The sequence below is a fragment of the Lissotriton helveticus genome, chromosome 1_1, assembly GCF_964261635.1.
Source record: "Lissotriton helveticus chromosome 1_1, aLisHel1.1, whole genome shotgun sequence".
In the NCBI taxonomy this organism is placed as follows: Eukaryota; Metazoa; Chordata; class Amphibia; order Caudata; family Salamandridae; genus Lissotriton; species Lissotriton helveticus.
In genome coordinates this window covers 19226643-19254482 of record NC_136057.1, presented here as the reverse complement: position 1 = coordinate 19254482, position 27840 = coordinate 19226643, and the positions used below count along the sequence as shown (strand labels likewise).

The window sequence follows — 27840 nt, the reverse complement described above, 5'->3', positions numbered from 1 at the left end:
AAAAATAATTATTTGACAAGATAATGAACAACTTTGGCCTTTTGGGTGGCTCTGACTCAAAAAATGTCTTTAAGTTTATTTTTCAGTATGTGAAATACATTTGCTTATCACAGATTTTCCACAGTAAATGCGACAATGTTATACCGACTTAAAAAATTCTTACGAATAAAGCCAGTTAATAATGTACTTTCTGATAAACACATACCAAATTTGTGGTATATAATAGAAATATAATCTACAATATCCAATTATATAAAGAAAATACAAAAATCCTTTAGGCTCACTCAAAAAAATGGACGTTATAATTGAGAAATAGAATTTTTTTTAAACTTAGAAATTCACTGAAAAAACCAAAGGTTACATGGACGTTATAGTTAGGAGCTAGCATTTTAAAAGCTTAAAAAATTTGCTGGAAAAAAACCAAAGGTTACAGGTGTGTTATAGTTAGGAAATAGAATTTAAAAATACCTTAGAAATTCACAAAAAAAACAACAGGTTACAGAAACTTTATAGTTAGGCAGACATTTTACTCATACAAAACCAGAGAAATTCAGCAGTTATAGTTAGCTGAGCTTACTATAACTCGTGCCCATGCAATGCACTGCTTGCATGGTGGGGGGGTCCCAAAATGCAAAATCCCCATGCATTTTCCATGAACGTCTTTAGGCAGAGTTGCAGTAAGAACTGCTGAATGGAATAACACCAAATGTTCCCTTTACTAGATGAAAGGTGGACGCTAGAGGAAGCTCGTTCTTGGTCCGCAGATTGTGTTTTTTATGATTTAGTGTAAATCTGTTCAGTAGTTTTTCAGAGATTAGGGTTAAAAAATATTTGTACATCTGGACTGTTGGGTTCGAGAGACTCTCGCAAGAGTCCCACAAACCCAATTTAAAGAAAATAGAACACTTTGGCTCAAAAAGCTTTTTTCCCTTGGACCATCCTACTCCCACGTGAGTCTAAGTGCTCTGATTTTCTGCCAGCAACATGAGAAAAATGTTGCTGGCAGCCATTACAGGACTCAGGGACTTAGAGCCTGATAAGTGTTTGGTGGTGTGGGTGTGGGAGTGGGGCGACAATGCCAACGCCCACTCACGCAGCAGCAAACTCTCCCAACAGATTACGAGTTTTCTCATTGTCTGGTGGGCGGTCCTTTAGCTTTCCTACAGCTGTGCCTTTTGAAAAATGCACCGCAATGGGAAGGCCAAAGCCCTTTTCTACACGGCATGGACTGTACACAAAAGGGGGTGTATGCACACAGGGGGGAACAGCTTGTGCCGCCGTGCATGCACCCAAGGGCCCAGAGGCAACCCTTTGTTTCCTCACTGCCAGAATTTAATGGTGTGAAAACTGCAATGAAATCCTGCAAGTGAGGAAAACTCGTAATATGCTTGGCAGTGTGCAGCGGCACCACCAGCATATTAAGCGCCTCTGACCGCCACGTCCCCTACAGGAAACGCGGTTCCCTGGCGGTTGCGGCAGTCTAATGGAGGTCCTACCGTCATTGTTGTAATATGGCAGATGGACCACTGGTGCGGTGGTCCCCGACCTCCACAGCACCTCCACCAAGTGTTCGGCGCTCCATCGTAATCAGGCCCTTAGTCCCCTGTCCTGAAGTAAGTTTAATACAATAATGTATGGGGGAAGGTTAGGGATACACTGCCCTCTTAGGCCCGGTGGGGCTTGACTTTCCCTCCCCACTGCATTACAAGGCTTTGGGGACCCCATCTCAAAGGCCTGATGTGTTATTTTTGTGAGAAGGACATATGCGTCCCCTCCCAGAGTCACTAAAAGTCACCTGCTACCTCATCTCCAAGGGCCAATGCATTTATTTTGGGAAGGGTCTCCTTCGGCGGCCCCCAATCATAATGTATGCTGCTGATGCCCCAGGTGGGCAAACACTAAAATGATATTTTAAAAAGCTAAAAATAAAACAGAGCTGGCACAGGGCTCCCCACGCTGCCATTTGGTACATGACAGCTTCAACAACTGCATTAGTTATTGGTTGGGACTGGGGCACCCAAAAAATGTAAACAAAATTCAAACCAGGTGCATGAATTTGAAATCATCAAAACAGCTGCTCATTTCATATTTGCTGTTCCTGACAAGGAGTTCTGCATAATGCCCTGTGACTGCCATTACATACATTTAGACATCCTTGTGGGGTTCCTAGTAGGGACAAAGGCACCACAAAGCACTTTTGTTAAATGTTGTGGGGGGCTACAGTGAGTGCAGCTGCTCCCTAGGAACATTGGAAAAAAGTTGCAGTAAGTCTCAGGGGTCATGACCCCAGGATATCTTACCATATTTGTTTAAAGCACTCCGCGCTTGAGGTGTAAGTTCTTCAGCTGGAGTACAGGGACTCCCTGTGGTTGGTTTTATAGCTACATTATGTGGCCTTAATAGTGTAAAAAAAGTTTCAATTCATGTTCATTGTTTGTTTGAATGAAAATGCTTTGTTTCAAATATTTTGCAGTTTATGAAAAGGTGCCATGGGGCAGCTGAAGATGTAGTTATCCATCATAATGCAATATTATCTGCTCTTCTCACACATTGAAAAGTATTAAAAAATATATTTCCCTCATAGAGAAAAATATTGTTATGGAGGAAAATGCAGGTTATATTAAAACCAGGTGTTTTGGAAGGATGTGTGGAAGCAGGACCCACAGCATCCTTGAGCATCTTCAGCATCCTACATCCATTGTATCAGGACCACTTCCATGGGAATTAAAACAAAAATAATTTTCAATGTGTAAGAAGAGTAGTCAATATTGGATTACGGCGGATAACTACATCTTCATAAACTCTAACAGAACTGAGTCTTGTTTCCAGTGAGGACTGCCATTTTGACCAGGGTAGTGGTCTAGCTTCTTTCAGAGCATGAAGACGCAACGATCCTGGCGGGAAACATCCTTTACAATGCAACTTTTACCACGCAGTGCCTTTACGACGCAACTTTTACAACGCAAACCATTACAACGCATTGCGCTGGGGGGCGCTCTAGAATAGGGAATAGATTTAATTTACTATCCAACACATTCCCTACTATCCACGGGGACTGGAGTTGGAATAGTAAATTAAACTATTCACTATCCAGCACCCCAAAGCGCTATGCGTTGTAAATACCGCGTTGTAAAGGCATGCGTTGTAAAAGCATGCGTTGTAATGTCATACATCCATCCTGATGCACCGCATCATTCTTTATCCTCCGGTGGGCACCGCTCCGACAATATGCTGCCCCCAGAGGAATATCCAAGTAGGTGGAAAAGAAGAGGTGTCGCCTTGATGCGGTAAGTGCGCCCCCAAATAAACACTCTTTTTAGCTCGTAAAACTGCTCTTCTTGGGTGGCTAGGATCACAACAGACATCCACTGTCCCATGGAGCCTCAGAGTTAACCTTACGAATATGTTTATTGCTTTTAAAAAAAAATCCGGATCACTAACAGACCGCAGAGACATTTTGCTGTATTTTTTATCTAAGGAGTGCATATTTATGTCTCTCGCACCAACAACAGGCCACACTCTCCACCATGATGCAACATTACAGAATCCTATATGTATGTGGTGTTTTCATTCCAACTTCGATTGCATATATATATATATATATATATATATATATATATATATATATTACCTACTGGCGGTCGCCAGTAGGTATATATAGTTAGGATTTTTTCTCTATGGGTTTTTTGAAAATTCTATGTCTAATAACTTTGGCGTTTGTGGACGGAATTGGCTGAAATTTTCAGGAAAATGGCACATTTTGTTTCTGAGCAGCCCTTGAAAATTTGGGGGGGTTCGTCCAGTGGGGGCCGAGAAAAAAGGGGGGTCCCAAAACGTGTTTTTAACATTGAGTTTTCCATAGGGCGGTTGGCCTCACTTTTAGCCCGAACGGCTGAATGGATTTGCACGAAACTTGGCAAAATTGTAGGGACTGGTAGCCCGATGTGCCTTTTGTAGGTCTCAATATATGTGCTCCAGTGGATTTTGAGAAATTAACGTTTAAAAAAAGATATATATCTGTAACAGCGGACCGGTTAGCGCTCTGGTTCGCGGACTTTTCGCGCAACGGAGCTTTGTGAAGCGAAGCTGATTGGTTCTCCGGCGTCTGTCAACATTCCAAACAGTCCGTAGCGGCCGCCATCTTGTCTCTCGGTAGGATCGAGAGACAAGAGGAGGTCAAAACAAAGGGGGAAATAACTATAAGGGGGCATAGTAGATCCTCGCTGACCCCCTAGGTTTGATGTGGAGGTTTTAAAAGGGCCCCGCGGGGCAAAAAAAAATAATAAAAATAATAATTGAACGGCTGAATGGATTTGCACGAAACTTGGCAAAATATTAGGGACTGGTAGCCCGATGTGCCTTTGCTAGGTCTCAATATATGTGCTCCAGTGGATTTTGAGAAATTAACGTTCAAAAAAAGATATATATCTGTAACAGCGCTCCGCTTCGCGTAACGGAGGTTTGCGAAGCTGATTGGTCATTCTGTCACTGGGCTATAGTTGGGCTACATCTGGCTGATATTTGGGCTACATTTGTTTTTTTGTGTGTCTGGCGGCCATCTTTGGGCTACATTGGGCTACATTGGGCTTCATTGGGCTACATTCGGCTAATTAGCAAATAGCTCATCGCAAACTAGGAATGGTAAAGAATCGCTATTTATTCCTTAAAGTTCGCTATTTAGGAAATGCAAATAACTTTGATGATACATATGGCGGTTCATCTCTAACAAGATAAGAAGCATAGGGATAGATTTATGATGACTGGCGCATCACCAGGGATGTGTTAGTCATTCTGTGCCGCTGTTCCGTCACCTATGGTGTGCTGCATTTACAATGCGGCGCATCATGGGGCAAAAACAGCACAGATGCGTGATGTATCTGTGCCGTAAAGGTGGCGCATTGCTGGAGTTGTATCGCAAGTGTGATGAAGCTCCAGCAAGGGTCGGGGGTGCCCCTGTCGCAGGGTTTCTGTTCTCACACAGAACTGTGGACAGAGGATTGGAACCTCGGCGAATTAGGGTGTCCCAAAACTCACGTTAGTAATCAAAAACTATTTAGCAAGCTAGGTACAGTGTCACATTGGATATAACAAACTCTCAATGTTTAGACAATCCAGAATATGAACTTATAGTACCTCAGGATACGTGGAACTCATGAACAGTCGGTCGTTATATATTTCTTAGAAACCAGAACATGGAGTTAAGAAGAACACATGTGTATTTGAAATGTTTATTTACTAATGCCGTCTTCTCAGGCGTAGTATCTTAGATAATACAAGTACAGATATTATCAGTAGCAAAATTACCAGCATAGTTACTAGTACATAAAAAGCGAATGGTGATAGTATGTTAACATGCTGTAAATGAATAAGAGTTAGCAACACTTATAAGCAGCCGCGGGCCGTGGAGGGAGTTACGGTGAGGCAGGGAGGCGGGGAGGGGGAGAAGCAGGGTGGAGAATACAAGTACACATATTATCAGTAGCAAAATTACCAGCATAGTTACTAGTACATAAAAAGCGAATGGTGACAGTATGTTAACATGCTGTAAATGAATAAGAGTTAGCAACACTTATAAGCAGCCGCGGGCCGTGGAGGGAGTTACGGTGGGGCAGGGAGGCGGGGAGGGGGAGGGGCAAGGTAGAGAGGGCTCCACCCTGCTTCTCCCCCTCCCCGCCTCCCTGCCTCACCGTAACTCCCTCCACGGCCCGCGGCTGCTTATATCTCACCCTCCCTAATACACATATTATATTATTTGCTAAGAAGGTCTCTTTGTGTTGGTTTAGGGCGTGCCCATACTTTAGTGTCTTAGATTTGAAGGAATCGCATCAGCATACACCAGCTCTCTCTTCATGTGAACCGCATCAACTGTTGTGTATGTGTGTTCGGCAAAGCAATATAAAACCCGCCTCATGCCCAGAATTGGCAGAAGTTGCACTTATGTTATGAGTATGAAGTCGTGGAGATCAGACCTCATAACAATTCTGTATCGTGTTGTTCTTGAAACTTTAGCACTCGCTGTACAGATATAGTTTAACAAGTAAAGCAGATAGTAGACCAATAACATATTATTCTCATGTAAACCACGATGAACTACTAGGTGGAAAGCTAAAGCAACAACTAAGTGTCGTGTGCAGAAGTTGCAAAAAAGGAAAAATGGCGTTTAAACCGGTAATGAGCCCATGCTAACTTAACATGGTGTAAAGATATCCAGGACCTAGATGACACCTCCTCATGATCCGGAAACGAACTGAATAAGATAATAGAAGTGCCATCTCATGAGAGCAGATTGCAAGTTTATATGTGGACGGTCCGCAAGGTAAAGCATTAAAAACTAGGAAAATTCAATGCTAAAGAAAAATAAAACAGCCAAGTACTTTATCGAGTCTTAAGCCAATAGGCAAGGTAAATAATAAAAACTTGACAAATAAGTCAATGAATTGTCAATGAAATGCTAGTACTCAGCATATGAAACATGAAAAAGGTCTATGACATAACTGTGTATGCAAAATAAGCTGCAACAGCCTCCAATAGGAAGTCACCGTCTTCATCCGAAAACAGTTCAGCCATCCAATTTAAAAGCGGAAAAGAACATACGTGCTCTCCCAGCACCGGATCCTCTATCACCATCAGAGGACAGCTCGGTGGGTTTTCAAGAAAGCTGTGTTCCAAGAAAGACTGTGCTGCCGCCAGTAAATTCCAGGGACCAAGTAGTCCATGCATCAATGCCACAGCCATAATCCTTTCGCCAGGACAAATCAACTCGTGAGTAATGATAGGAGTCATCAGCTGATTAAAGTCGACGTCAGGAGAAACCGGTCCGCAGAGACACAAATCAATGGCCCAATCGAAATCACAGGTCAGGCAGTGAAATACAGGCTGGACACAGGTGAAGTAGGAGAACCGAAAAGATAATCCATATGCCGTGCTTAATATCGCCAACGGCATTGTGCCATAATATTCTAGCATGCGATTGCGGAACAGTGTCAGCAGCTGCAGGGTCGGAGGTTGCATAGGAGGGACATCCATATTTAAAAATGTAAAAAAGCACAAGAGCGTCCGCTGGTAATGCAAGTAAAAATGCAATCCACGAACCAGAGTGGAGAAAATGGAATGAAAGGGAGCAGGGATGACTCCAAAGATTTTCTCAAATGAAGTCACGAGACCACTGGTAACAACTTTAAAAAAGTGTGCCAGGGATTTTGTGGAGGATGCGTTAAAGATAGTCGGAAACATGTTGCTGAAATTGAAAGGCAAACCTGTGTACGGGTGTTCGCTATGTGAAGTACGAAAGTTTCACGGGCCGAACTCAAGGCCACCTCTCTCTGAGACAAAAGAGCTCTTATTCTTGTCATGCCGTTGAAACGTGTCCCAAGGTTGGTATTTGTGGCCAGATTGAAAACTCCCTATGTTCATGTGTGGGAGGAAATAGAACATTTCTGCAGCAAATAACCCGTTCACTTACTGTTACGATAAAAGGAATACTTTTAATTAACTCAGAACAATCTTCATTATTGAGCATCAAATAACTACCATTTTCCAACAACTTGAACGTGGGGATGATAGCAGGAACTGGCGTGCCTTGCAACACGCAAGCCATATTTGGTCGGTGTTTGTTGCATGAATCGTGTAACTGTATGTGCCTACACATTAGTGAATGATCTGGCGTCTCAGTGCATTCCTCTCCATTCAGATAAACTTCTTGATCATCTTTGAAACATCTGTATGTGTATGGAAGCGACCAGACCTCATGAACAAAAGCACTACCTAAAGGTTCATAAAGACCTATTGGTATATATTTCATACAATTTGAAAACTTATATAAAGCAAAAGGCAGCGTTATTAAACCGTGGATAAGGCATGTTGCCAAAAAACCCGCAATCCTCTGCTGATGATGTCACTGAGCATGTCATGAATGATGTAATATGTGACATCATCAGTAGTGGATTATGGGTAATAGTATCTCTAGTTTACTCCCCTATAGCTGTCTTTCTTTTAACATAAGTGTGTGTTTCCTTCCCTTATACTTACTGTTTTTGGTTCGCTTCCAGTTCGCGTACCAGCGAGCGAACTAGGAAGCGAACTAAGAGAAATAGAGGTTGGCACAGTTCCAAATATTGTACCAATTTTTTAATAACGGGGAGGTAGTTCTGAAAAGAACTTTTTTTTTTATTTTTCTGAACATTTTTTTACTGTTTTTGAATTTTTCGGAACAGTTTTATATTTTTTTGGGTTTTTCTTGGAGGGGGCAATGAAAACGATTCATTGTAAAGGGCTCAACAGGAGCAACAAAACAAAAAAAAGAAGTATTTATTATTTTGGGCGTTTCGGACAAACTTGCATATGATAGTCAATAGCTCTGTTGATCAGAGTGATGCTTCTTTCTCCGTAGGAAATGAATCCATCGCAAAATACGCAGGTGTGTTTTACTTCACCAAATCTCATTTGTATATTTGGCACCATCTCCCTGCCCTCTGGTCCCGTTACTTCCGGTACAACAGATCTTCTGGCCATAATAGGGAGATTATCTAGGTCGTTCCGAAACTGTGCAGCACTGTAGTTGTTAGGATGCCACCTAGTCATATGGCGATGCATTGTGTAGTTTCCGAAACTGTATTTTTTGTCGGTCCCTCTGGACAGTCTATCTTGACATATAAGGCAAGTTACGTATCTTGCATTTACTTTTTTCTGACCTTTGGGAATTTTAAAAAATTGCCAAATGAAGTTTTCTTTCCGGTGAGACGTCTTGGGCTGCTCAGGCAAAAACTGCCTCTCTTCGTGCTCGTCCTCCTGTTCCTCTTCTTCTTCTTCTTGTTGAATTACAACTTGAGCAGGTGGTCCACTCTTCCTTGGATGTGGTGGAGGTGGTGGGGAAGCACCAGCTGAAGCTACTAAAGAAGCCATTGCTCAGTGATCACAAAGGGTCTTTCTCTCACAATGATGAAAGTCAGAGTGAGGAAAGAAGGAGGGATTTTCATCATTTGGGAAAAACAAGAGTTCTCAACCAATTAAAAGTGTTCATTTTAGATTATATGACCTAGTCTTACATCATTAGGAAACCAAAAGTGAAATGAACCAATGAAAAGTGTTATTACCAAGTCACATGACTTGCTGTGTTTACGTTAAGCGCTTTGCAGGGCCTCCCTGTTTGCTTCCAGAAACCTGCGCTTTGGCACTCGCTTCGCGTACCAGTTCGCTAACGTAGCACGTCATATGACGTATCAAGCGACAACGTGGAACGTCATGCGGACGGGAGGCGTCACGATGTTGTTTTCTAACGCGGCACTTGCGGTAAAGAAACGTTTACCGGCTCGCGGTCTATTTCGCGGCATCAAGGTCAGCTAACGGGAAGCTTCCCGATTCGCGAAGCGGGAACGAAGAAAAAAAAATATTTAAAAAAAAAATTATTCATAAACATATAAAATATATTTTTGGATTTAAAGAAGAATACATTTTACAGCTACAGATATTAGCTGTTAAAAAACCAATGAAATTCACAGAAAAAACCATAGGTTATAGACCATATATAGTTAGGAATTAGCATTTACAAAACCTTGAAAATTCACTGAAAAAACCATAGGTTATAGACCATATATAGTTAGGAAATAGCATTTAGAAAACCTTATTTTACTCACACAAAACCATTGAAATTCCATATATAGTTAGTTGCACTAACTATATATCGCGCACCTGCAATCCACTGCTGATGATGTCACATATTACATCATTCATGACATGGTCAGTGACATCACTGATGACATCACTGATGACATCTCAAATGACATCACTGATGACATCACTGATGACAACATCCAGTGACTGTATGCTTCTATAAAGTTAAAATATGTCTTACATATTGAAGAATGAGTGGATGTATAAGTGTCTGGATGAAGGATTTAGTAGGTGCATGACTGACTGTATAAGTGAGTGATTAAATGTGTCTCACTGAGTGCATGGGTTAGTGACTAAACTGTTTTAAATTGTGCATCATTGTGTCTGTTGTTTTGTAATCTGATGCATGTGTTGATCATTAGCTATATGACTAACTATATGGGTTATTGATTAGTTGCCCAAGTATTTGTATGGGAGACTGAGTGTGTGTGTGGGTGTCTGGGAGGTGTATGACTCTGTGCATAGATGTGTGAGCAGTTGATTCACTAGATGTATGGGTTCAAAAGTGCATGTGGAAACATCTGTATGGGCGGTTGACTGTGTGCATGAGTGTATTGGTGAGTGAATGGATATCTCAGTGCTACATGTCAAAGTAAGTACATATGTAAAACACAGTACATGTGATAGTTGACATATATAAATAACTGTGCATAAGAGCCAGTGAATGTGTGAGTGGCTGTATGGATTATTGTGAACTTGTATCAGGGATTGTATAACAGAGTAAATATGTGTTATTATATGTTCCAATAAGTAAGGTGTGTATAACTATATAGTTGAGGAAATCGAGGTGTGATTGATTCTTTGCAAGACTGACTAGGTGTGTGAGTAACTCCATGGATGAGTGACAGTCTGTGAGTGTCTGTTTACACTGAGTGTATCTAAGGTTATATTAGAGTCTGAAGAGGTTCATTGTATCATCACATGAATGATGTCATCAGTGATGTGATCAGTAATGTCAAATGAGATGTCATCAGTGATGTCATCAGTGATGTCATTTGAGATGTCATCAGTGATGTCATCAGTGATGTCACTGACCATGTCATGAATGATGTAATATGTGACATCATCAGCAGTGGATTGCAGGTGCGCGATATATAGTTAGTGCAACTAACTATATATGGAATTTCAATGGTTTTGTGTGAGTAAAATAAGGTTTTCTAAATGCTATTTCCTAACTATATATGGTCTATAACCTATGGTTTTTTCAGTGAATTTTCAAGGTTTTGTAAATGCTAATTCCTAACTATATATGGTCTATAACCTATGGTTTTTTCTGTGAATATATATATATATATATATACACCATGCAATACTTCAGTCCAACAGCTATATATATATATATATATATATATATATATATATATTCACTGAAAAAACCATAGGTTATAGACCATATATAGTTAGGAATTAGCATTTAAAAAACCTTATTTTACTCACACAAAACCATTGAAATTCCATATATAGTTAGTTGCACTAACTATATATCGCGCACCCGCAATCCACTGCTGATCATGTCACATATTACATCATTCATGACATGGTCAGTGACATCACTGATGACATCACTGATGACATCTCAAATGACATCACTGATGACATCACTGATGACAACATCCAGTGACTGTATTTTTCTGTAAAGTTAAAATATGTCTTGAGTGGATGTATAAGTGTCTGGATGAAGGATTTAGTAGGTGCATGACTGACTGTATGAGTGAGTGATTAAATGTGTCTCACTGAATGCATGGGTTAGTGACTAAACTGTCTTAATTTGTGCATCATTATGTCTGTTGTTCTGTAAACTGCTGCATGTGTTGATCATTAGCTATACGAGAGGCTATATGTGTTATTAATTGGTTGCCCAAGTATTTCTATGGGAGATTGAGTTTGTGTGGGGGTGGCTGTAAGGTGTGTGACTCTATGCATAGATGTGTGAGCAGTTTATTCACTAGGTGTATGAGTTCAAGAGTGCATGTGGAAACAGCTACATGGGCAGTTGACTGTGTGCATGAGTGTATTGATGAGTGAATGGATATCTCAATGCTACATGTCATAGTAAGTACATATGTAAAACACAGTACATGTGAGAGTTGGCATATATAAATAACTGTGCATGAGAGCCACTGAATGAGTGAGTGGTTGTATCGATCATTGTGAACTTGTATCAGGGATTGTATAAGAGAGTAAATATGTGTTAGTATATGTTTCAATAAGTAAGGTGTGTTTAACTGTATAGTTGAAGAAATGGAGGTGAGATTGTTTCTTTGCATGACTGACTGGGTGTGTGAGTAACTCCATGGATGAGTGGCAGTGTGTGAGTGTCTGTTTACACTGAGTGTATCTAAGGTTATATTAGAGTCTGAAGAGGTTTATCGTATTAGCACAAGAATGATGTCAAATGAGATGTCATCAGTGATGTCATCAGTGATGTCATTTGAGATGTCATCAGTGATGTCATCAGTGATGTCACTGACCATGTCATGAATGATGTAATATGTGACATGATCAGCAGTGGATTGCGGGTGCGCGATATATAGTTAGTGCAACTAACTATATATGGAATTTCAATGGTTTTGTGTGAGTAAAATAAGGTTTTTTAAATGCTAATTCCTAACTATATATGGTCTATAACCTATGGTTTTTTCAGTGAATTTCAATGGTTTTTTAATAGCAAATATCATAAGCTGTCGAATGTCAAGTACGTGGTAAGTAAAAACATTTTCGTGTTTATGCACACTGATCTGCTTTGAATACTGCCCCCCACCCCTCATTTCTATTAGGAGTACTCTCTCTTTGCAGATAGTGAAGGGTAGTTAACGCAGCCCTTTGCCCCCTTTGTAATACGTCGTGCCTGCTTCTCTCTCCATTTGATTGATTGTTCTCTTTGGTTCATTCTCTATTTACAAACAAGCACAGAGTCGCAATACTCTGTTTAGTCTTTGCAGATAGCGAAAAATCGTGTAAAAAAACAAAAGGAATCGAGCAAAATCAGTAGGCCACTAATGGGATCTCTTTTTGACCTCGCTAAAATAGAAACATTAGGAACAACCTGTTGAAAATAGCAATGCGTATGTACATAAGCGGCGTTCATTTGTGTTCACAGTACCCCTTGTTGATTGTTTCAATCGAGCATTGAATTGTTCGAAGTTAATTCTCTTAAGGATCTTCTCTACCTGCAAACGAGGAAGAATAGGAATATTCTCTCTCCCTTTGCAGATAGTGAAGGGTAGGTAACGCAAGCCTTTAACACGTCGTACCTATTTCATTCCTCATTGATTGATTGATTGTCCGAACATTGACTGTTTGGGAATTAGTTCTTTTTGGAGGTATTCCCTGTTTGCATATAAACGTAGGAAAATCTTTGCAAGTAGTGAAAGGGTACGTAATGCGGACCTTTCTCCCCCGTTGTAATCTGTCATGCCTATCTACTCCCCACTGATTGATGCACCTTTTTCACCCGGACCATTTACTAGAGATACGTCATCTGGCCCGACCAGAGAGCACCCCTAGTGAAAAGGACATATGCAATAATAACGAAGTGATCACTGTATCCTGTTAACAGAAACTTTACCATGAAACAACCTGGAAAGAAAAAAATAGGAAAACGAAAATCAGTAGGCCACTGATGAACATGAACTTTTATTAAACAACAAACAAAGAAACGATAACATAACGTAATGATAAAACCTATTAATGTCCTAGAAACAAGAAAACGTTAAAGTATGCCAGTGGTGAGAGACCAGAAAAACAGTCCGAGAAACCAAATCACCCCTCGCTGTCCCAACTCATGCACTCTGAAAGTTCAAAGTTTTGAGGAGTGCTTGTAACATTGTCTGAAGCCTATTTGCAATTGCTTCATCTTCACTATTCTTAAAGTAAGTGGGGGCTGTTGTGATGCGGTGCCACCCTGAACCGCTTGACGGAGGCCCCCGAGGGACGGTGTCATGTCGCGGACTCGGAGGGGGCGCTTGGCTCCGGCCCCCTCCCCAAGTCGTGTTGCCCTGGTGTGGCCTGAGATCGCCCCCGACATAGGTGGCCGGCTCCCGGGGTCAAGCGGAACTTTTTTCCTTTTGGTGACTCTTCCATTCTTCACCTTGTCCCACAATCCGTTTCACCTAAAGACACGCTGTAGTGGGGCACCCCTTTTCCATTTCATTTGCCATTCAGCCCGCTTTTGCTACACTGTGCCTCTTCCGCTATTCAGCTGTTTACCGCCCGCTCTTTCGACTACAGCGTCTCGCTCACCATGTACTTGAGTTGCTCCCGCTCTTGCGGTGCAGCGATAGGCGGCTGCCACAGGACTCTCAAAATGGCGGCCATCTCTTCAGATTTGGGCGTGGTCCACTAAAATGGGCCTGCGACACCTTGGAACTCGGACGCTTGTCTGCTAGAGCTTGGGCTCCATTCTCGAAACCGTCCCCTCATCCTTGAAGATTCTACAAAAGTCTTGGGGGCCCCCGACTCCCGCAGGCTTCTGGTGGGGAGCGCCTAGCATGATTGCTCGTGGAATGGCCACGACGGAGCTACGAAATGGTGGTGCTCTCATGCTAACGCCAGCTTCAGTCTGAAACATCCAGAAACACTGTAGACTACCAATTCGATCAGTTCCGGTAGCGCTCCAACGTGACCCGGTAGAGAAGAACTTGCCCTCCCCTCTTTGACTGATGGTTCTTGTTGCCTGTCCCTTCTGTTGTCATTTAACAGAACTATTTAGCCTGCTGAAAGGGGTTGTGTGCCGTCCGCTGGTTGGTGGAGACATTTTCACTATATTCTGGACCTGCGTTGTCGCGTAATGCGTCATATGACGCGCCGCGTTAGAAAGTTTAATAAATTATTAAACACAATAAACAATCCTTAAAAAATAAAAAAAAATAAAAAATAATCAACAAAACCAACAATCAATTAACAACAGTATTTGAAAAGTCTATCATTCATTTTTCATTGCAGTACGCTGCCCAGAAAGCTTCCCGGTTCCCGGACCGGGCGCTACCCACGCAAAAAAACAAAAAAAAATTATTTTTTTTTGCCCCGCGGGGCCGTTTTAAAGCCTCCACATTAAACCTAGGGGGTCAGGGAGGATCTACTATGCCCCCTTATGGTTATTTGCCCCTTTGTTTTGGCCTCCTCTTGTCTCTCGATCCTACCGAGAGACAAGATGGCGGCAGCTACGGACTTTTTGGAATGTTGACAGACGCCAGAGAACCAATCAGCTTCGCTTCACAAAGCTCCGTTGCGCGAAAAGTACGCGTCCTGGAGCGCTGCCCGGTCCGCTGATACAGATATATATCTTTTTTTAAACGTTAATTTCTCAAAATCCACTGGAGCACATATATTGAGACCTACAAAAGGCACATCGGGCTACCAGTCCCTACAATTTTGCCAAGTTTCGTGCAAATCCATTCAGCCGTTCGGGCTAAAAGTGAGGCCAACCGCCCTATGGAAATTAACATGGGAAAAACGCGTTTTGGGACCCCCCTTTTTTCTCGGCCCCCCCTTGACGAACCCCCCCAAAATTTTCAGGGGCTGCTCAGAAACAAAATGTGCCATTTTCCTGAAAATTCCAGCCAATTCCGTCCACAAACGCCAAAGTTATTAGACATAGAATTTTCAAAAAACCCATAGGGAAAAAATCCTAACTATATATACCTACTGGCGACCGCCAGTAGGTAATATATATATATATATATATATATATATATATATATATATATATATATATATATATATATATATATATATATATAGCTGTTGGACTGAAGTATACTCAATAAAGTGATGGATGGAAAACTTGGAATAATCTCAGACACTGGTAATTACACAGGGCCACACCCTCCTTATTTTAAACACCACGCCACCTCAGTTTGTACCCAGCTATATGCAAGCCAGTCTTGACCCTGCTCCAATAAGAACAGCCTAGCCCAAACTGTCAGGCAGGCCCTCCCTTACCCAAAGCACAAGCAGCTCAAGGCCATTGTTGCCCTGATTGGGGGCCATCAGGCAGGTGCAGCTTGGTTCCAGTGGCAAAGTGAGCAAGGACCCACGTCTAGGAATACTCGCCCAACTTAGGGTGTTTGACGGAAGGATACAGAAAAGTGATTGGTGGAATGCTTGAATGAATGCCAGCCACTGGTAATTACTCAAGCTTCTTCCCAGCCCACTGTTATTTTGAACACCATACCACCTCTGTTTGAAGTAGCCATCTGCCAATCAGTCTTGCCCCTGCCCCAGTATTAGCAGTCCAACCCCAACTGCCAGGCCAGGTCCTCCCTGAAGCGCAACACAAGAAACCCTCAAGAGTACACCCAGACTTGGGTGCCTAGCTCGTCATGCCACTGTGAGCGCTACACCTGACTGTAGAGGTCCAATCCTGTCAAAACCGGTTCTGGGGTGCCTGCCCTCTAGTTCTGAGAGGATCTGGCTTACAGGTTTGGGCTGGACTTTTCCTACTGGAGCAGGACAAAGACTGACCTGCATGTGGATGGGTATAATCTGAGGTGGCATGGTGAGCGACAACACATTGGCCACCCCAAGCGATTGGCAGGTGTAAGACAAATTGCAATCCTTTCTCCCATCACCTTTTGTGTGTTTGACAACAAAATAAAAATACACTGGCAAAGAAAAAATTCGTCCAGAATGAATTTCGATACATGAGGGGGCATATCATCAATAGCCAGCGACAATTATTGCTGGCCGTGTTTAGCGTGCACAATAATAACGCCCCCTATCGCCCGGTGAGTGCACTATCAGCAACGCGCATCACCGAGGCGATAGAAATCTCTGCAATTGCGGCGATTAGGGGTAATAGCAAAAACATTGGTGATAGGACTCAGCATGATGATCCACCTCCCATGTTAAACATGACTAAGTCAAATATTCAGCAGGCGTAAGGAACCGGCTATATAGCCAGTTAGGGCAACTTTTAATGTCGCTAGGCCGGTTAGATTCCCTTATAGATAGGGAGATCCTTCCTTAACGATTATTTACGCTGTGTTTCTCACTGGAACGCCTACCTTTCATTTCATTAGCGATGCGAAAAGAAAATGGGCGCTAAAGCATGGAATCACGCGTTAGCGTGTCTATGCTGTTAGGGCGATAAAATAATCGCCGCTTTTCGTCAAAAAACGGACGCAAAAGCAGCGATAATTTTAACGCCGACCCTTGATGCTATGCCTCTTAGTTTTTTTAATGCATCCACTTTGTCTTTAGCAGACAGGACCTGGCCTGGCTGCTTTTGCTAATGAAATGTTTGCATTTCAATCTTAAATGCATGCACTTGAACATCATTACTGGACCAGCAGCCCAGGGAACATGAGCACCCTGGGAACATCCCAGAACTAACAGCCTCTCAGGGGAGCCCCTGGCACTTCTTGGCCCCCATGACCTCGGCCACTGCTTACCCCCAGGGTTGAGATGTCTGTAGCAGGAGAGTGCTTTGTGAGGGGACATGTGTGAATATGAGCACTTGGTAGTGTTTTTTTGTGTGCTTGTGCATCTGGTGTTTGTGGGTGTGCGTGAGTGGTAGTGTTATGTGTGTTGGGCATGCAAGTATGATGTGTGCAAGTGATTACGTTTTTTGTAAGTGTCTGTTAATTTGTGTTAGTGCATGTTGCTACATTTCTGTCAGTGACTGAGTGTATATGTGGGTGTATTTGTGTGTTTGTTTGTGTTATTGTTTGCATGTATTTTGTGCATGTATGTGCATGTATGTGCATGAATGTATGATGCATGTGCATGTGTTTATGCATGTGTTTGTGAATGAGGCTGTGTGTGTATGTGTGTGCTTGTGTGTTTGTTAGTCAGTGTTTGTGTGTGTATTTGTACATGGATTTATAACATATGTATGTGTTTTAATGTTTTTGTTAGTGTTACTGTTTACAGTATGTTTGTGCATATGCGAATGAGTGATGTGTTGATGCGGGCATGTGATTGTGAATGTTAATATTTATATGTGAATCTATGCATGTATACTGTGCATGCACACGTTGTAGTGTTTATATGTGCGTTTGTGTTGCATTTAGATGGTAGAGTGTAGATCTCAGCAGTGACTGTCTCATCTCATCCCATTCCGTGTTCATGACGTGTTTCTTCTTGTCCCCTCCACCCCTACCCAGGCCAGCGTATCTTGGGTTCATGTATATCAGATTTGGTTAGACAAGCTAACTGGCGTCGATCAGCGATGCAAGTCTTCCTGCCATGCTGCCCTACCTCAATGTGAAAGTCCAGCAATGCACTGTATTTATAAAATACTGTGAATTCCTGCCCTTTCCCCGTGTGCTGGCGCACTATGTGCTGACTAGCGCCAATCTAGGCCCCCATGCACGATGGTGCAAGGTGGCCTTCGTTGCAGGCAGGATTGTTTTTGTACAGGAAGGAACAACTTTTGGCACAAAAACAATCCCTAGAGAAGTTTTCCTCTTTCTATGTGAATGCAACACACATGGAAAGAACCAAAAAATGAGACATAAAGATATTTCTCCTTACTATGCCTGCTCTGGGGAGGCATAAGGTTTTGGCGCAACCCAGATTCATGTGAATAGGTAATTCTGGAGCAGCATCAAAATCCATGGATGTTGCGTGTGAACACCCACCTCCCTATGGCATGCCTCTTTGACAAAGAGTAAGGAAACACAGTGACTGGAGAGGCTTGAACCGCCGGAGCATAAATTTTTGTACACCTGCACTTTTGCTACTCTAAAAAATTTATTTGTTTTCTATAGTATATGTAAATATACCAAACAATGCCGATAAATATACCGATGCTGGTCACTGCTGATGGATGAATATCGCAACTTTTAGTAAATGTCTTGATTACTATGGAACACTTGTGAAGTCAACTTAGTTAAAAAGTGCTTAATTTGAGCCGGAGCTTGCCGGTGCTTAGCACCGGCACCTAATTATGAGGGCCGCGTCTACAGTCAGGAGGCATTAAGTGCACCTGTCCTGCCTTAGTAATTCATTTATGAGAGTCGTGACTCGTGCATGGCACTAGCACACACAGAGAGCGTGTGCTATGCTGCTGCCTGTGACTGTCACTTAGTTAGTTTAAGTTACCGACTGATTCGATGCATGCAGTTAGTAAATTGTAAACTCTTACTGCTGTCGGTGAAGTGATTCGATTCTCGAGTCAAATTCCTCCCCTTTCCTCCTTACTCTGTTCAAGATTTCCGGGCCGCGGATCAGGCCCAGTGGGCGGGACACTGTAGTTACTAGTTGTTGTTGGGCAGGGCAGGGCAGGGCTTTGCTGTGACACATATGATGCAGCACTGAGAGGTACGGTGGGTAACACTCAGAGGATAGCGCCGAGAGGCGAGCAGGAGCAGCGCTGTGAGCAGCAGGGTCGTGTACAGGGGCAGCACTCTGAGGTGCAAAGGGTATAGCGGGGGAGGTAAGTACACTGTGCAGCGAGGTACACAGGGTGTGCGGCACGCAGCCAGTAGCATCTGTGAGACCTGATTTTAGAGCAGCTGTCGGAGCGGCTGTCAGTCTGTCTGGAGCTCAGTCCGTGTGTCCATCGCCTTATTCTTTCCAGTCACCTCTTTCTTTACCTCCCATTAATGAAACATCGTGCTTCGGGCCCCCTCTCTCCTCGCTCTGTCTCTGCCTCTCCACCCCGTGGGCTCCTCTGTGTGTCTCCCTACCTCGGGCGCCCCCTGTCTCTTGGTCTTATTTACCATCTGTGCCTCGAGCCAAAGCACCCTGCAAACACAACATAACCCAACACAAATAACATAACGTAACCTAACATGACATGGGTATTTGTTAAGCACACGTTCACCCTTGGGTGTCCTGGCGCTGATAACAGATGTTTATTGTTACCCAACTCAATGAGACGCATTTTATCGACCACAGATGAATAAAAGGCTGAGTGGACCCGGTCTACTTACCTCTGTCTGTCGGTGTCTGACCGTGCCGTGGGTCTTGGAGTGTCTGCAAACTGTCTAGTTACCTCTGTCTGTGTCCGACCATACTGCGTGTCTCAGAGTATCTGTAAACAGTCTAGTAATGTCTGCCTGTCTATGTCTCACCCTGCTGTGTATCTCGGAGTGTCTGTAAACTGTCTAGTTAACTCTGTCTGTCTGCGTCTGACTGTGCTGTGGTTCTCGGAGGATCAGTAAACTGTCTAGTTACCTGGGTCTGCCTGTGTCTGACTAGACTCTGTGCCTGACTGGGCTGTCGGTCTCTGAGTGTCTGTAAACGGTCCTCTTTAGTTTCCGCTGTCTGTCTGTGTCTCAAATAACGTCAGCCCGCCTTCAGGTGTCTCTGAAGCACCTCCAGCCATGCCTCCTTTCCTCTTTCTATCCTTGCTTCCTTACACCCTCATCCATTCCCCATCCTCCCTTCCTTGGTGCATTTCTTCCTTCTTCCTCCTTTCATTCAATATTTTCTTTTTATCCCTGGTCCTTCCTTTTATCCCTTCTTTAATTTCTTCTTTTCTTACCTTCAACCCTTCCTTCTGCTTTTCTTCCTCATTTCTTTTCTTCTTTCTATTTATCCATCACACATCATCCACTTCCTTTCTCCCTCATTCCTTTATCCCTTAATTACTTCCTTTCACATTCTTTTCTTATTTCCTCCTTCTTTATCCATTACTCATTTAATTCCTCATTCCATTACTCACCTTCCTGCCTGAATTTGTTGCTGTCTTCTTTGATGTATTCCTTCCTTCATAACTTTCTTTCTTTTAAACAGTACAAGCACATTCGCTTTAGTTTATAAAGCTGCCTCGGGCCCTCAAATGACCCTACTAATGATAAAGTTTGAGTTCACACACATTTTCTAATTTGAGTTCACTTTAAAGTTGTTGCCATAGGCTTCTCAAAGGTTACAATATGTTATATTGATTCGCATAGCGCACTAATCAGGTGAGGTCTTTGATGTGCTTATGTGAAGAACTAGGTCTTCAGCTCCTTGCGAAACTCAAGTGAGGAGGTAGCTCTAATGTGTTTAGGCTTGTGGATGTGGGTGGAGGTCAAAAAAGGAAGTGGGTGTAGCCACTGGAGGTTGTGGGCGGAGCCGGGGAAGTGGGTGTGGCCTCCTAAAAAATGTGAGCACCTGCACTTCATATTTTACAAATCAAGCACACTTCCTCCTGTGTTCACCATATCAAATGTACCTGGAGATTAAGGTATGTGGGTAGATCTGAGAAGAAAATCAAAGCCAGCCTAATCGAACACAAAAGCACCGAAAGGAAATAAAATTCCAAAACTTGGCTTTCATATACTTCACCGAACTCAACCATGGTGTGTCTGACCTATGATTCTGGGTACTGGACAGAGTACTACATATAACTGAGGGAGGAGCTACTGCAATTATTTTATTGCAAAGGGAAATCTTTAGGATTAACTAGTTGCATACTTTATGTCCGAATAGAATGAATGTGATAAAACTGTCTTTTTATGTTACTCACAAGCTTGTGATTTAATCTGTTCTAGCTTGCCTCGTTAGTTTATTTGATGCTTCCATACATTGCATGACTCACATTTTCTTCTCTTCGTGTATTTATGTGATTCCACTATGTTTATGACACTTGGAAACTTCTTGGATGATGTATTAGTTTCTTTACTTCAAGCTAATCAGAGAGCTTGAAGCCTGTTTAGGGTTCCTTATATCCCCTTTCTTTTTCCTTACTTTGGTTTCCCATTGCTGACTCACTTGAGTGGGATGTAGTCCCCTTAATGTGAGGTTAATTTACTATTTTTATTTGAAAGTTGGGCTTGTAATCTTCATTTCCACACCAATCACTCCTTCACACAATGGTAGTTCGGTTCTGTACTCTTTTTTCAATTCTGTATTTTGGATATTTCTTCGTCAGCCTTTATTTCCACTTTGTTAATTTTGTTTCTCTTTTTTCTTTCCTCTGCCCACAGACACATGGTTAGTATGCGTTTTTCTATAAAATTACATCTTTGTAAGGTGGCCGTGAATTCTCCTCTTAGGTTCTGACCATTACTACACAATCACATCACTTTTCCTTTCTATACTGTTATTGAGACACTGCAGGGCATATTTGCAAGCCCCTATGTCCACTAATGCGTATTTTTTTTTACTCTCCACTGGTTTAGCATAATTTCCCATATGTACAAGGATTAATTCCACCTTTCCGCCATAGTGCACCTTTCTGCCACAGTCCTGTACGGCAACGGGGCGTACAATGGATGCTACTGTGGGCGTTCCACCGCAACAGTCATTGCTTTTTGACGCTGCCCCAGATATACAGGGCTGAGGCCGCGCCAAAAACAAACACCATGGATTGCTAGGTGTTTGTCAGAGGCTTACCGACCGACGTCCTTGGCTTGAAGTCTGACTGCCATATTTCAATGTTGGCAGTCAGAGTGCAAACCGGCCGGGCACAACCACCACATAATCCTGCTGTTTTCGCCATCCGCATTATGATGTCGGTTGCCGACAGGCTTTCCTAGCAGGGCCCCCACCTTCCGCTGCCTCTGGTTGTTGGCCTGGGGAGTACCTATGGTGCCCCCGGGTAAATCCCTGCACCGTGGTGCAGGGATTTATAGTTATTCCCATTGCTCTATGGGAGCTTGTGCTGCAACCGATTTCCGACCGCCGCACAAGCTCCCATTGGGAAATGGTGCGGTTGCATCCTAACTGCAGTTTTGGACTGCCGGCTCCAGGTCGGTCAGTTTTGAAACCACAGAGATGTTGGTCGGAGGCCACTCTGACCTACATCATAATCAGGCCCATAGCCTCATAATGTGTCAGAGTTGGAATGGTTTCTATGCACTTGTCTGATGTGACTTACTCTGCACCTTACAGAGCAATACATTGGGGGGAGGGAGGGAATTTTCCTGCTTCCCAATAGCCTAGCCTGTCTCTGCGGACTGTGGCAGATTTCTCAGTTGGGGTCATGAGTTACTCCCTAAGAGGAGAGGACTCAGGGTTCAGGTGTCCACCTTGACGTAACCATAGACACAAGCCTACCCATTCGTGAAGAATGAGGTGAAGAAGCTTCTCTCGCAGGTCCTCCATCCCGTCGTTGGCCATGTCGATGAGCGCGGCTTCCTTGTGGTTCTTCCCGTAGAGATCTGTGAGGGAAGGAGAGGTGTTAGAAGCGTGGAATGGGAGTGAGACGCACCACGGGTGGGAATTGTCAAACATTAATACATCTGGGGAGATGTAGGCTTCACAACCAGTCGATGCTCGTACAGCCTCTTATGAGGACAGAAAAAACAATTGGAAACCTTCCCTTCTTAGACTTCTTTCCTTCACATCCTGGTGCTAAAACCTTCATTGAACCCTGGTGAACGAAGGGCTTCATTGCTTTCTGAGACAATCAGAATTTGTTTGAGCTGAGAATTTGTAAGACCTTCAACTCCCTCTAAGTTAAGTCTTCACCTCACTCCTTACTTGCATCTACCAGAAGAAATGATTCTCTAAACCCCACAGTGAGTCTCTGCCCCCCACTTCCTTGGATGGTGCTCACCGTATTTGCGCGCCAGATGTCGGAAAACAGCTTTGGACTGGAAAAGGATGAAATCACCATCGGCAAACATGGGTAACTGCCCAAAGAGCTGAAAAGAAGGAGAAAGAAGAACCTGTCAATCCACTGGAATGGGTTTGGTACCTGATGCAAAGGGTGCAGTAGATCAAACCTCAGAGGATAAGAGCACCCGATCAAGTGGCTACCGGTCAGCCCAGGTGATATCCTGAGTCATGAGCCAGAGGTACAGTTCAAATACTCAGCCTGGGCACCCATAAGTCCCTGTGTGTGTTGTTAGCAAGGTGCACAACATAGAACTGTCAGGCCATGAGGCAAAAACATCTGGGGTTCCCTCCCTATCAGTGAGAGCCCATGAGTATGCACTCAAACCAATCTGATACAGTCTCAGTGTTCAGTGCAGTTCTCCAAAGAAGCCATCATTGCAGCCTGTGTCTAGCTGGAAGACAGACGCGCCCTGACTATGACTGCATTCCCCTTCTTCAGACTAGTGGACACATCCTAGCCCTGGCTTTTTTTTTTATGTGTTAATTGAATTATATGTATATAAAGAGGCAGCTGCTATAATCGGCGCTGCAGACAGAAATCTGCTGCAACATGCAGCGCATGCAAAAACATGTCAGGCTATAGCTATAGCATTAGTGGTATCTTTGTGTCCGCTACAATATAGTCAATAATAAACACAATAATAGTCAATAATCAATAGTCAATAATATACACAATAATAGTCAATAATCAATAGTCAATAATATACACAATAATAGTCAACAGTCAATAATATACAAAATAATAGTCAATAATCAATAGTCAATAATATACACAATAGTCAATAGTCAATAATCAATAGTCAGTAATAGTCAGTAATATACACAATAATAGTCAATAATCAATAGTCAGTAATAGTAATATACACAATAATAGTCAATAAGCAATAGTCAATAATATACACAATAATAGTCAATAATCAATAGTCAATAATATACACACTAATAGTCAATAGTCAATAATCAATTGTCAGTAATAGTCAGTAATATACACAATAATAGTCAATAATCAATAGTCAGTAATATACACAATAATAGTCAATAATCAATAGTCAATAATAAACAGAATAATTTCAACCACAACAGTCCAACAAAGGAAAGAAGGAAAAGCAAAGAAGCTGATGAGACTGCACATAGGAAGCAAGAAGTCAGGCCTCAGGAGAGGGTGGAGAGGTATATCAGAAAGGCATCCATCACTGGCGAAACATAGGCCATGTGTGTATATATGTCTTCTAGTGGGTAGGGAGGGGGGTTAGAGGAGCCCCTCTCTGGATAAAATGGGGGAGGAGGATGCGGCATATGCATGAGGGGGTGGCAGTGCTTGCTTGGCAGATCGTGAAGGGGCACAGGGATCACATCACTACTATACCGAGTAGGCTACGCGCTTTGTAACTGGGGCGGTCAGTTTTGTGCACATCCACACATATTCCTTGACACGTGCCTAGATGAGTTGGGGGTTCAAGGTGCGCGTATATCATTTTTGGCTTCCACATTAAGTAGGACGGTCTCCCAGCATTGGCCACTAGCACGGGAGAGCCATCACACTCAGAGCCCCTGAAGGCTAGGAACCTCCGCACGAGTCCATGCCAGGAGGTGGTCGCGGAGCCATCGGTGATGGTCTGGTGCCACTAGAGGCCACCAGGTCATTTCAACTTGACGGCTGAACATATCGAAGGCAAGATGAATGCATCTGTGTAAGTGCTTGTCTACCTTGCTACGAGGGCAGAGCCCTAACAGGCAGGAGGGTGGCATAGGAGTGAGGGTATGTGCTGCCATTTGCACCACTGTCCCAGTTACCGCATGCCAGACCGGTTGCAATACCGGGCAATCCCTCACCACATAATAAAACCCTGATTCCTGCAGTGCACATCAGGGCCAGAAAGGGGCAAGCATCAGCAACATACGCTTGATGCGGTGGGGGTGAGGTAGGCTTGATGTACATATTTAAAACCTACACCCTTAACCAACTGTAGAGCCTGGGACCAAACTCCATCCATCAGGGGTAGCTGCAAAACTGCATCCGAGGGCACGCGCACACATCGCCTCGTCCAGTGTTGTTCAGAGAGTGGTGATGCCATGTTGTGTGCTGCCATAGGATAGCCAAGCATGCAGCGTCGCCGAGGCAGGAGGTTCCTCATCTCCACTGCCCCTTGCAACAGGTTAGGAACTGCCCGGCAGGAAGGACATAGGAGTTTTTTATGTCTTGGAAAGACATACTAACACCCTCCAAGTAAAGGTTCCCAATTTGCGCGATGCCCGCTTCACCCCAGAGATCTCAGTCAGTGTCTTGAACTGCACCGTGCAGTATTGGTAAGTCCCAGGCGGCCATTCGCATAAGGAGTAACTCCGGGCAAGTAATGGTGCTTACCAGGCCATTGGCCACTGCAGCTGTGCCACTAAATAGTACAGTTCAAAGTTTGGGGCCTGATTTTCGCCAGAGCCATGCAGCGACAATTGTTACTCCACGAAGTTCAAGGAGTAGGGCATTAAGCATCCAGAAGAAACTCGATGAAAGCACGATCAGCAGAGCTACGAAAAATTATAGCAGTTGCGGCAGCACAAACATTTTGGAGATGGCCACCAGACCTATGGGAGATAGAGGCAGTGATCACCAAAAAGTCTAAAATAGGTGGATAGAACCAACCGCCATGCAGAGCTTGCCCTCGCGGATGTCTCCCTGTGTGTGATAGATCGGCACCCCCAGGTATTTGAAGGGGTCGTAGCACCATTGCAAGTGAAGAGACCTGGCACCATTGGCGTGGGTCTCCCCAGCATTTTTGCCTTTGCCTCCTGTGTTTTGGCTGTGGGTTGGACTCCGTTTTGCTGGTCTAGATGCTTTCGGCACTTTGCCACTGCTGTTCAGTGCCAAAGTGCAAGTGCTCCCTTTGTAAATAGTTGTTATGGATAAGTGATTCCATGATTGGCATATCTGATTTACTTGTCAGACACTAGTATAGAGCACTGTGTGTGCCCAGGGCATGTAAATCAAATGCTGCTAGTGGGCTGCAGCACTGGATTGTGCCACCCACCGAAGCAGCCTGTAAATTGTAACTCTGGCCTGCCATTGCAGAGCCTGTGTGCAGTCTGCTACTGCCATGTTGACTGGGCAAGTGCACACACTTACCAGTCCCTAAACCTTCCCTTTTCTACTTATTAGTCAACCCTTAGGTAGGCCCAAGGTACCCCTGTGGGCAGGGTGCATTGTATTTGAAAGGTGGGACGGAATGGGGACTCTGTTTATAACATCTTATAAACAGAACTGGCCCTGGGAAACATGTAGGAAAATAAAGTTTAGCATGCCTGAACTCAGAATGTTAAAATGCATTTTTTAGTGGGGGTGATTTACATTCTGTGTTTGAAAATACCACTTTTAGAAAGTAGGTATTTTCTTGCCTAACAATCCGGTGTGCCTCTGCTAGGTTTGTGTATTGCATGTCTGACTTTTGGATGGCAGGGGCTGGAGAGGGGCAGTGGCTCCAGAAGTCTGATGAGTCAGAACTGGACTAAATAGACCTGGGCTGCATTCAGAGTAGGGGGAGGAGATTTCCTTTCACAAGAATGGGCCTGGTCTGCCTTCAACAATGCTGTCTCCACCTCCTTCCAGGAAGCTGCACCCGTGAGGACAGAACTGGTTTTGGCTGGGTACAGGCACTCTCTGCCTTCAGATAACAAAGTATTTGTGTGTATAAAATAAGGGTCCCAGACCCCAAACAATTTAGATCACTTCTGGGAAATCAAGAGGAACCTTTGCCAAGGAGAAGATCAGGAGAAGCTGAGGAGGAATACTGTTTCTGTGTCATTTGCTGTCTGCGGTTGGCGTGCAGTGGCCACTTGCTGCCAAGGAAAGGGGAAAAGGACTTCACTGTTTACTTTGTCACCTGCTTGAAAGAAGATCTCCATAGGCTTGAAACTGAGCTTGCCTCCTGTCCTGAAGTCTCAGGGCCACAAATACTTCACCACCAGCTCCCCTGGATTTTCTTGCTGAGAATTCTCATCTGCAAAAAGGTGCCTGCTGCTGTTCTGGATCTCTAGAGACTGTTTTCCGCTGGGGCTGGAAAATCGACGCAACTTCGAAGAAGCGAGACTCGCCTGCATCTGTTTCTGACGCATCGCAGAAGAAACCGGCGCCGCTCCTGCAGCGGCTCAAGAATTCGCCACACGCCGCATTGAGTGCACCAATCTCCGAAGTCTGAGATCATCGCACCGAGTTCGACGCAAGGCCTGCTTTGCGGCTGTACGATTTCACACTTCGTCACCGGATCGTGGCATTGCATCGAGGTGGCAGGTTTGTTGCATCATTGGGGGACACAGTGATTAACCGACGCATCACCTCCCTGCGCAGTAAGAAACCAACGCATCACCTCTTCTTTGGTAAGCAACAGATGCATCACCTCCCCATCTCCAGTAAGCAACCGACGCATCACGTCCCCTGAAGCAATAAACCAACTCATCACCTTCCCTGAGTGTAAGGAACCGGAGAATCACCTTCCCTGAAGTTTGTTTGCATGAAGCATCCCAGGTATTTTGTGACAAACGTGTTGCATCTGCAATTTGCTTTGAACTTAACTATTTCTACCGACTGAAAGTCATATTTGTATTACTGTATTGTGGATTTTTTAAATTTGGTCTTGTTTTGGTTTAGATAAAAATTACTTACGTTTCTAAACTGGTGTG

At 43.6% G+C, this 27840-nt stretch overlaps 1 protein-coding gene across 1 annotated transcript in view; it reads right to left on the bottom strand.

Annotated features, from left to right (window-relative positions):
* Positions 1–27276, bottom strand: part of LOC144757370 (glutathione S-transferase P 1-like) — a 60098-nt gene extending 32822 nt beyond the window's left edge. Inside the window, exons 1-3 of the mRNA XM_078646375.1 lie at positions 27124–27276; positions 23108–23195; positions 22606–22709 (exon numbers count right to left, since the gene is read on the bottom strand). Of these exons, the coding sequence (XP_078502501.1) occupies positions 22606–22709; positions 23108–23195; positions 27124–27276 (345 nt within the window). The remainder of the gene's footprint in view (positions 1–22605; positions 22710–23107; positions 23196–27123) is intronic.
* Positions 27277–27840: the final 564 nt, after the last annotated feature.